This window comes from Cavenderia fasciculata (assembly GCF_000203815.1).
Source record: "Cavenderia fasciculata unplaced genomic scaffold Scf_EUAJFUG02HR96I-5, whole genome shotgun sequence".
Taxonomy (NCBI): domain Eukaryota; phylum Evosea; class Eumycetozoa; order Acytosteliales; family Cavenderiaceae; genus Cavenderia; species Cavenderia fasciculata.
Genome location: NW_004457624.1, coordinates 2412244 through 2423629, shown reverse-complemented (window position 1 = coordinate 2423629; position 11386 = coordinate 2412244). Strand labels below are relative to the sequence as shown.

General features: G+C 34.7%; 5 protein-coding genes across 5 annotated transcripts; 4 read left to right on the top strand and 1 right to left on the bottom strand.

The window, feature by feature from the left end:
• Positions 1–73: 73 nt before the first annotated feature.
• On the top strand, positions 74–1267 carry DFA_11967 (uncharacterized protein; the record flags this gene model as incomplete). The annotated part of the gene is made up of 4 exons (XM_004350855.1): positions 74–126; positions 210–608; positions 673–820; positions 1232–1267. 4 exons carry the CDS (start codon positions 74–76, stop codon positions 1265–1267), a joined length of 636 nt encoding a protein of 211 aa, XP_004350906.1.
• A 119-nt stretch (positions 1268–1386) lies between these two features.
• abcB6 (ABC transporter B family protein) lies at positions 1387–3553 on the bottom strand (the record flags this gene model as incomplete). The annotated part of the gene is made up of 3 exons (XM_004350854.1): positions 1387–2940; positions 3030–3143; positions 3221–3553. 3 exons carry the CDS (start codon positions 3551–3553, stop codon positions 1387–1389), a joined length of 2001 nt encoding a protein of 666 aa, XP_004350905.1.
• A 1048-nt stretch (positions 3554–4601) lies between these two features.
• On the top strand, positions 4602–7251 carry DFA_11965 (uncharacterized protein; the record flags this gene model as incomplete). Its single annotated transcript, XM_004350853.1, has 5 exons — positions 4602–4672; positions 4935–5289; positions 5377–5590; positions 5660–6387; positions 6487–7251. 5 exons carry the CDS (start codon positions 4602–4604, stop codon positions 7249–7251), a joined length of 2133 nt encoding a protein of 710 aa, XP_004350904.1.
• Positions 7252–7684: 433 nt separating this feature from the next.
• On the top strand, positions 7685–10560 carry DFA_11964 (uncharacterized protein; the record flags this gene model as incomplete). Its single annotated transcript, XM_004350852.1, has 5 exons — positions 7685–7755; positions 8092–8446; positions 8555–8774; positions 8865–9583; positions 9652–10560. 5 exons carry the CDS (start codon positions 7685–7687, stop codon positions 10558–10560), a joined length of 2274 nt encoding a protein of 757 aa, XP_004350903.1.
• A 153-nt stretch (positions 10561–10713) lies between these two features.
• On the top strand, positions 10714–11265 carry fam96B (DUF59 family protein; the record flags this gene model as incomplete). The annotated part of the gene is made up of 1 exon (XM_004350851.1): positions 10714–11265. The coding sequence occupies one exon, from the start codon at positions 10714–10716 to the stop codon at positions 11263–11265; it is 552 nt and encodes a 183-aa protein (XP_004350902.1).
• Between the last annotated feature and the right edge of the window lie 121 nt (positions 11266–11386).

Here is an 11386-nt window from a genome sequence, read left to right as displayed (position 1 = left end):
TTTTATTCAACAATTATTTATAAATCAATCAATCAATTTAGTTGTTCTCTCTCTCTCTATCTCTTCTTCAAGAATGAACTTCAAATGGACAAGTGCAGCTTTATTTTTACTATTTGGAATTGCTTGGTAACTTCACAGTACAAATAATTTAATTTTCAAATGTTAATTTAAAAATGTATCTTTATCTCTTCTTTCATTTTTTATTGTAGGATACTACTTATAGTATCATTTAACACCTATTGGTATCGTATTCAAGATGGAGAGGACGATGATATTATAGAAGTTTTTTTTTCCTATAACCATGTCAATATTGTCTACCATGGTGATATTTATGATTATGTTCATAGGGGTATTCATTTCATGGAAGTAATCGAGAGCTATCATTATAATTTTCCAAGAATATTAAAAATATGTTTTGGGTTTGCAATAGCCGCTTGGTTGAGTGTCAGCTTGACATTGTTGTTTATCATACTTTCGTTGGCGGGTATTCTCGCCAAAATCCCATTGCCATTGCCAACCATCACAAAGATCGTCCTTCCAGTGGTCTCCCTATTATTGTGTTTGGCGTCAATGTGTACCTTTTTCGCTTCGAGCAAAGCTCGTTTAGAGTATGTATTATTCGTGTAGGATAGAATATAAAATATTCTTTAAGTTTTTATTCAAGTAATCTAGTACTAGCCAATATTTACTCGTTAAATTATTTCCTGTTTCCTATAGTGATTGTGGTACTGTTTATAATTGTAGTCATGAAAAATTCACATTTGTCTTTGACAATCAATATGGAAAAGGTGGACCATACACTGGATGGGCTGTCGTGGTAGTGAGTACGGCTCTGGTTTTGATTGGTGGAATCGTTTCATTATTATTTGCCAACTATAACAACCGTACGCCTCAATCCTCCTCCATCCCTATGAAATAAAAATCATAATTATTAATACAAAATTGTAAACTATGGATATCTTTACATATTTTCAACATTTTTAATAACATTTTTATTTTCTGTATTAAATTTGATTTGAAATATTAAACTGACTGGATTTTTAGTGTCCGATCTGATCTACACACCTTTATATATTCTTAAAGAACGGTAGATTTATCAAAATTTTATTATTTCCTATTTTCAAAACATATTTATTGAAGATATGAAGAAGTTGAACTTCAACGTAGTTGTAGTAGTAGAAGTGGGAACAGGAGAAGTGTGATGCTACTAACTGCCTAAAATTTTTATAAGGGGAGTTTTATTGTGAAGAATGTAAAGAACATTTAGATCACGTACACAATGATGCAGACATGAGGGGAAAAAATAATAATTAAATTAATAATTTATTTAGAGTGTTAGTTAATACATGATACGACCGGGACTTATTAAAAGTACTATATTTTTGTTTATAAACGATATGAATTATTTACTGGACTATTGGTTGAATTATTACTACTATTACTATTACTACTAATCTTGTCAGCTTGTTGAGTCCAAAGATGATGATATTCACCTTGAGCGGCCAATAATTGTTGATGATTACCACGTTCGATAATTGATCCATCTTTGAGGACGAGAATTTCATCGCAGTTGATGATGGTCGAGAGACGATGAGCAATGACCAATGTGGTACGACCTTGGGATATGTCATTGAGTGATTCCTGTATCTTTTTCTCTGTGCTTACATCGAGCGCACTGGTAGCTTCATCGAGGATGAGAATGTCTGGATTCTTTAGGATAGTACGTGCAATAGAGACACGTTGCTTTTCTCCACCACTAAGACGGAGACCTCTCTCGCCGACGACCGTTGAAAAACCTTCTGGCGACTGATCGATGAAATCATAGATTTGAGCACGCTTGGCGGCTTCGATGAGCTCTTCATCGGAGCAGTCGCGCTTGCCAAATGCCAGATTATATGCGATAGTGTCGTGGAAGAGGATAGCTTCTTGTGGAACGACGCCAATTGCTTGACGCAGCGATATTTGTTGTACGTCACGCACATCCTTTCCACCAACTAATACTTGTCCGCCTTTAACATCGTAGAACCGACACAGTAGTCTAAAGATCGTTGATTTACCGGCACCAGTGGGCCCGACAATGGCAACAGACTTGCCGGGTGGCACGACAAACGAGATGTCGTCGAGCAAGAGTCGGTCGTCGTTTTTGTAGCTAAAACTGACGTTTCTAAACTCGACCGATGGTAGTGTACCCTCGTAGAGCAGAGGTAGAGCGTTGGGCTCGTCGACAATCTCTGGCTTGGTTTCAAGCAGCTCGATGAGCGACTCCATGTCGGTGAACGACTGGATAATCATACGGTAGCTGGTACCGAGCCATGCAAGAGGCTGGAACATCTGTGCAATGTAGGTGTTGATTGCGATAATGTCACCGACCGTCAGTGCACCTGCCGACGCTCCATACGTGCAAAATAGCAGGCCCATAACAGTGCCGATGGTGATGATGGTCGACTGCCCCACATTAAGGAAAAAGTAGGTGATACGCGCCTTGGCATTGATGATAAAGTAGTCTAGCAACGCATTATCGTATCGCTTGAGCTCATACTCTTCCGATGTAAAATACTTTATCGTTTCAAAGTTGGAAAGACTGTCCATTCTGACATCGCTAGCTTCGCTTTCTTTTCGGTTGGCCAGTCTACGAAACTGGTTACGCCACTCGGTCACTGTCAACGTAAACATGATATAAAATACACATGACGACAAATTGATAAATGCAAAGGTTGCGCCATACGTAAATAAAAGAAACACCGACACTGTTGCAAGCTCCAACAAAGTCGGGAATATATTAAACAGCAACAGTGACAGCAACGTCACTATACTGTTGGTACCTCTCTCTATAACCTTGATCATAGCTCCGGTTCTCTTTTGATGATGAAATGATAATGATAATTTTTGTAAATGATCAAATGTTTCCAATGATACATTTCTTGTTGCACTATCAGTTACCTAGAAATTAACAAAACATTAATTGTTAGAATACAAATAATCAATACTATAATAATAATAATAATAATAATAATAATAATAATAATTACAGGTTGGAAAATAACATCACGAATATCCCAAACTGATTTTTGAATGATAAGTAATAAACCATAAAACATAATTGTTTTCATTGGTACTCCTATTGTTGCTTCGTTTATAATATTCTAGAAAAAGAAAAAGAAATATATTAATCATATTATTATTATTATTATTATTATAAATTAATTAGTTTTGTACATACTTTAAATAATAATGGAACATATAAATTAATTCCTTTTGAAAAAAAGATAATGGATAATGAAATGATTACACGGACTTTAATGTTGAAAGAATTCTTTGTCCAATAGTAGGGAATGAGTCTGGTGATCATCATGAGGGCAGTTGACCATGCCGGTCTCTTGAGAGTGAGCTCATCAAAGTTTGGTGGTTTGAGTGCAACAGATAGCTTTGAAAGAGGTACTTGGTATTTATGTCTACTCTTAGCATCCTTTAGCATTAATGTATAGTTGCCTCCTCCCTCTTCCATATCTGCGGCCCTAACCTGTTTCATTCCGACTGCTCCAAATCTACCCATTCTCTCTCTCTCTCTCTCTAATATATATATATATAGTCTTTTTAAAATCAAACTATAACTTGTGTGTGTGATTTCTTAAGTGTGTAAGGTTTTAATTATTTGTTTGTTTCTCGAGCACTTTTAAAGTAATTAAATTTAGAATAAGAATAGATTTTATATAAATATATATCTCCTCTATCTATATGTGTCTTGTCTGTGTTGTTCTCTTTTGTTTGTTTTTGATTCTACACTCTTCTTTTAAATTGAACGACAGTGTATGTATGTATGTATGTATGTATGTGTGTGTGGTGTGAGTTGGTTGTGTGTGTGATTATTAAGGTGTGTCTATTCTACTCTACAAATCAAATCTACTCTGTCTTTAAAATAAATAAATAAATAAATATTGGTAATGTAATTGCTTGATTGATTGATTGTGGCTGACTGATTGATAGATAGATATAGGAATGAAATAGAAAACCTCAAGAAGATCTTCCTTTTATCATTAACCTAATCGAATATACAAGACAACAACAAACAATTATTCTTATTAATAATAATAATAATTACTTTTTAGATCACATTAGACACCTAATTAGACAACCATAAAATTTTAATCGATTAATTTATTTTTTAGAAGGGCGTTCTGAATTACGAATTCCGTATTCGTCGATTTGCGAAATTTCGATAAAAGGAAATAATGATTCAAACATCTAGTGTGCAGAGAGAGAGACACAATAATAAAAAGTTGTGTATAAAATTGATCATGAAAAGAGGAGTGGTAGGATGCATCTCAGACAATAAATAAAATAAAAAGAAATAATCGATCTATCTCTGATAGTGAAGTTCGACCATGATTTTACTAAAGGGGTTTCTTGGCAAGGGATCAGCAACAGCTGTGCGCAACACTGCTATGAAAAATTTAATTATTAAATTAATTTCCAGTCACCCCCGAACCCATATTAACATTAACTTCATTCATTTTTGGAGCTAGTTATTTTTATTATTATTCAAACTCTAATTATACAACTAAACTTGCTCTTTTAATTAATATATTCTATATCTATTAAAGATGGTCGGAATAACAGTACCTCAAATCTCAAGAATAATATGTTACGATAAACAAAAAATCAAAATCACAAGGTAACCTTTTTCAATCAATAGATCATGATCACGTGACAGTCATCTATCGATCGATAGGAGGAGAGATATAATGAGGGTGTTGGAAGGGATGGAGAGAGGGAGAACCTTGTTAACTTTGGGCGCAGCTTGGTCAATATATATAATATTAATATATATAATATTAATCTTGATGTTTTACTAAAACTAAAACTAAAACTTTTCTTTCTTATCTTTTTTTTTTTTATTTCTTTTTTTGTTTGTTTGTTTGTTTGCTAATTTCTAGAAAAATATCGATCAATGGAACAACGAAACTTGAAATTCCAAATACTGATTTCAATCAACCATTCATTGTCATTGATCCACTTCAAACCAAGCCACCTCTGATTTCTGGATCTGATCCATCTTTGATGGCTCCATCGGTCACACCTCAAGCAGTTGCAGGATTTGGTGGTGCCAACCAACTTAATGTATATTTAAACAAACCACTAGTCGTCACTCTCAACAAGAATAGATCCTTTGAAGGAGTTTGTATTGCAAAGAATACCAATAATACTCAGTTCACCGTTGAAACCAAGGATACCATCGAGATTGTAAACATGAACGATGTTTATTCAATCTCTTATTTAAAAGGTGATAATGTGTGTATATTCCCCATTAAATCTGTATTTATTTATATATTTATTATTGTAATTAATCCAATCTATTATTTTAAATGTTATTTATAGTTGAGTCCAACATCAACATTGATTACCATTTTTGGAAATGGAAATAGAGATATTGAAGTTTCATACTTTATCTTGAAAGATCCAAATCTTCGTGTAAAACATCAAATTGGTTTCAAAACAATCTATGGTGCCAATATAGAACGTTATTCTCTTCATTTGATCACCCATGTCATTTGGAATTGTATCGAAAAGATTGATTATCCTATTAAATTAAGTATGTTATTATAATTCCTATCTATTTTTTCTTTTTCTTTTTCATTTGTATTAATATTTTTTTAAAAAGGATTTATAATTAATCAAAAAACTTACAAGATTAATGGTTTTATTGGTGGATATTTGGAACAAACAAAGAATGAAATCATTCGATTTGAAACAGACGTTAAAAAGGTGATAGTCTATACTGACATGAAACTAGACTACCAAGCATTTTTGTTAAAGAATATATCAAGCAAATGTATTCCAACTGGTCCAATTGTAGTTGAGGAGAGCCATTATAATGATGGGGAATACCTACTCGAATTATGTGAACCAAATGAACATGTCATTGTGTATTGTCCACCAGTTATTGGATCATCTCTTGTCCTAAAGCCAGATCTCTATGTCAAAAAGACAAGCTCCATCTCACCCATTCGTATTCCTCGTCTCACCTATAGCAAGATGGTGACATCCCTCTCACTTGAAGCCAACGTCTCTGTTTCATTCCTCTTTGACAACCTCACAGCGTCAGACTACTCTATTGTACTTCGCAACCATCTCTCTGCTCTACCACAAGAGTGCCACCAGATGCTCTACATTGGCGCCATGGAACTATCAACAAACAATGCCACCAAGCTCAGTAACCAACTCAACTCATTCTATCTCATCGAACTCCCTCGTACCGAGAACAAAACACTCACATTTAAAGGTGTAAGAATTGGAACTAAAATTGTTAGACAGCAAATCGACCTTTCATCATTTAAATTTATGGAAAGAGTATTTGGTGCTGTCAATCAAGAAAATAGAGATGAATTTGTAAGTATATAATATCAAAGTATTTGCATTGCAAATCTAATATTATATCTACCAACTTGAATTATTATTAATTTTCATCTCAATCACTCTTGTACAAAGGAAACTACCAATGTCAATGTAGACAATAAAGAAGATCAAGATGTTTTATACGAATGTTTTAAACATTACATAACCAATCCTCCCCAACAAGCATTATGGAACAATAATTCATCTCCAAAATTTGGTCAACAGAAAACCCAAACCTTTGTACATATGTCATCAAATAATGAAGGTGTTGTACAACCACAAAACGTAGGGTTTGGAAGTGGAGGAGGGGGAGGACTCCTCTTTGGCGCAAATTCCTCTGGAGGTGTAACAGGTGCTGTCCCATCCAGTGGCGGTGGACTCTTTGGTGCAAGTTCTGTCCCTTCCAGTGGCGGTGGACTATTTGGAGGTAGTCAACCAACCACAACCACTGTCCCCTCGACGGGTGGACTGTTTGGAGCGAGCCAACCCACAACCACTGTCCCCTCTACTATAGGAGGATTATTTGGTTGTGCCACTAGTAGGGCACTTTTTGGAGCACCAGTCTCTGCATCATCAACACTTGGAGGTAGTCAACCAACTATCGGTGGACTCTTTGGAGCCGGTCAACCAACCACTGGTGGACTGTTTGGAACCAGTAAACCAACCACTGGTGGTGGACTATTTGGAGCCAGTCAACCAACCACCGGTGGACTGTTTGGAACCAGTAAACCAACCACCGGTGGACTGTTTGGGGCTAGCTGGGCCAATCCCGAAATTGTCGGATCAAAAATTGAACTTCAAAATCTATCATTTGAAGAATTAAGATTACGTGATGTTAATGTTACCCCAAAACCTTAGACAAGTCTAGAAATCATAGAAATAAATAAATAAATAAACCTATTGTTAATAATAATATTATTGTCTTTGTACAATTTTACCCTAAGTTTTTCTTTTCTATTTTTGTTGTTGTTTTGAAACTAGTTAAACATATTCAGAAACTACTCGAGGTTCTGATCTCTCTCAACTTTAAAGTGAAAGTTCGACAAAGACAAAATAACAATACCAAAACAACAAGTTCTTCATTCTTTTTTGGTTCAATTTTTTTGAGAGAGGGAAAGTTCGAAAGTACTCATTAAAAAATTAAATGAAAAGTTAGTTGAACCAGATATTTATCTATAAAAACAGCTCCTTCCATTTGTTGATCATTCAATCACAAACTTTTTAAACTATTGTTATTACTTTACTTGTACCCCTCTTTTATTAATCTTTTATCTGCTATATCTATTTAACAATGGTCGGAATAACAGTACCTCAAATCACAAGAGTCATATGTTATGATAAACAAAAAATCAAAATCACAAGGTAACCTTTTTGATCAACGCGTGCATGTTGATGGTCTAATCTATCTATCTATCAATCAAATCAATGTACATTCATTCATTAAGAGCTCCCTAGAGAGTGTCCTACTTTGTTATTAATGAGGTGGGGTTGGTGGTGGGATGGATAGGGATTAATGGAAGGACTCTGTTAACATTTCATTCAGGTCACACAATGTTCTTCTTCTTCTGGATAACTTGGTCAATCTAAGATTAATATTGATGATTGAATATGATGATGATGATGATGATGATGAACCCAACATTAACATTTTGAAATATACTTATACTTCTTTTTTTTTGTTTGTTTGTTAATTTCTAGAAAAATATCGATCAATGGAACAACGAAACTTGAAATTCCAAATACTGATTTCAATCAACCATTCATTGTCATTGATCCACTTCAAACCAAACCACCTTTGATTTCTGGATCTGATCCATCTTTGATGGCTCCATCGGTCACTACTCAAGCAGTTGCAGGATTTGGTGGTGCCAACCAACAAAATGTATATTTAAACAGACCACTAGTCGTCACTCTCCACAAGGATAGATCCTTTGAGGGAGTTTGTATTGCAAAGAATACCAATAATAATCAACTCACCATTGAAACCAAAGATTCTATCGAGATTGTAAATATGAATGATGTTCATTCACTCTCTTATTTAAAAGGTGATAATGTATGTATACAGTTCCCATTAAAAACGAGTATTTATTATAATTATTACTTTTTAACTAATCTATTCTATTCTATTCTATAACTATTATTTTAAATGTGATATTTATAGTTGAGTCCAACATCAACATTGATTACAATTTTTGGAAATGGGAGTAGAGATATTGAAGTTACCTACTTTATCCTAAAAGATCCAAATCTTCGTGTAAGACATCAAATTGGTTTTAAAACACTCAAAGGTGCTGAAGAAGAACAAGACCGTTACTCTCTTCACTTGATCACCTATATCATTTGGGATTGTATCGAAAAGATTGATTATCCTATTAAATTAAGTATGTTATAAATTATTATTATTATTTCCTCTTTAAACATTTATGAAATATATTAACAATTTATTCTATTATTATTATTATAATATTTAGTGTTTTTAATTCAAGATAAGATGTACAAAGTAGATGATTTTATTGGTGGATATTTGGAACAAACAAAGAATGAAATCATTCGATTTGAAACTGATGTTAAAAAGGTGATGGTTTATACTGACATGAAACTAGACTACCAAGCATTTTTGTTGAAGAATATATCCAACAAATGTATTCCAACTGGTCCAATTGTAGTTGAAGGTAGCAATGCATTGGGTCACACTCTTGCATTATGTGAACCAAATGAACATGTCATTGTGTATTGTCCACCAGTTATTGGATCATCTCTTGTCCTAAAGCCAGATCTCTATGTCAAAAAGACAAGCTCCATCTCACCCATTCGTATTCCTCGTCTCACCTATAGCAAGATGGTGACATCCCTCTCACTCGAAGCCAATGTATCTGTTTCATTCCTCTTTGCCAACCTCACAAACACAGACTACTCTATCGTCCTTAGAAACTCGCTCACCGTCCTACCACACGAGTGTCATCACACACTCGTCGAAGGTATCTTGGACCTAACCACCAACAATGCCACCAAGCTCAACCCAAACAACTCACTCTATCTCATTGAGCTCCCTCAACTCGAGAGTAAAACACTCACCTTTAAAGGTGTAAGAACTGGAACTAAAAGTATTAGACACCAAATCGACCTTTCATCTTTCAAATTTATGGAAAGAGTATTTGGTGCTGTCAATCAAGAAAATAGAGATGAATTTGTATGTATAGAGAAATCAATCAACATATATATTTGATTTATTAATATCTTTTTTTTTGTTAATTATAGGAAATCTCTAAAGTCAATGTTGACAATAAAGAAGATCAAGATGTTTTATATGAATGCTTTAAACATTTATATATGCCAAATTCTCATCAACCATTTGGTGGCAACAACAACTTCAACAACCAAAACCATGGATCACTATTTGGTCAACAGAAAACACAAACATTTGTACAAACATCGTCTGCATCTAATAATGAAGTAGTACAACAACAACAACAACAACCACAACAACAAGGATTTGGACTTACCCCATCATTTGGCCCATATATACAACCAAATGTAGGATATGCCACTTATTCATCTTCACCATTTGGACATGCATCCGCTGCCCCTGCATTTGGACATGCAACAGCAGCCCCTTCTAGTGGTGGACTATTTGGAAGTTCTGCTCCTGCCACTACTACATCTACGTTTGGTGGAGCCCCTGCTTCTGCATCAGCATTTGGAAGTAGTCAACCAACCACTAGTGGTGGACTATTTGGAAGTTCTGCTCCCGCCACTACATCTACATTTGGTGGAGCCCCTGCTTCTGCATCAGCATTTGGAAGTAGTCAACCAACCACTGGTGGTGGTGGACTCTTTGGTGCGCCAAACCCCTCTGCCGTTGTAACAGGTACTGTCCCTGCCACTAGTCAACCAACCACTAGTGGGCTATTTGGAGCACCAGCTTCTCCATTTGGATCAACTCAACCAACCACAACCCCCGTCCCATCTACGGGATTTGCATTTAGTACTGTTCCCGCATCCACCGGTGCATTTGGACAACCACCAACCGGAGCAACAGGTGCGTTTGGACAACCACCACCAGTCTGTACTTTTCAATCAGAACCAACCATTGTAGCATCAAATATTGAACAAAAAAACCTATCATTAGAAGAATTAAGATTACATGATGTTACTCAAAAACCTTAAACTCTCTCAAATACATACAAATAAATAAATAGTTAATTAAAAAATAATTGTTTTGGTCTTTCTTTTTTTTTTTACTTACGCCTTGGTATCTTTTAAAACTCATATCTTATTATTTTTTACATTTATATTTATTTATATTTATAAAGATATCAGATGTCAGATTTATCAAATCCAAACCCAGTTATATATAGTGTAGAAGATGATGGTAATCTCTTTAATCAACAAGAGAGATTTACAGAAGACGAGGATACTGTAGATGATTTCGATGTCTATGAGATTTTCGATCTCGTTCGTGATATTACAGACCCTGAACACCCTCTTTCATTGGAACAATTGAATGTAGTCAGACACGAGAACATCAAGATTGAAAAGGACAATAACTTTATCAGATTATACTTTACACCAACCGTACCTCATTGTTCGATGGCCAATATCATTGGTTTGTCGATTAAAGAAAAGTTGGCTCGTTCACTACCTCAAAGATTTAAAGTAGATGTTAAAGTAACTCCTGGTAGTCATTCTTCTGAATCTTCTGGTATGTCTAACAACAAAGTTGATACTTTCTTTATACTTATTATCATTCATTCATTCATTCATTGCAAATTTATAGTAAACAAACAATTGGGTGATAAAGAACGTGTTTCAGCAGCATTAGATTCAAATTCACCAATTCTTAGTGTTGTAAATGAATGTATAAAGATTTAAATAGATCCAAAACACATTATATAATATACCCAACCAACACCCTTGTAAATACAACTACTACTACAAAGACGACCGACACAACAACAAACTAGTTCAAACATCTTTTGGATCTATCATATCA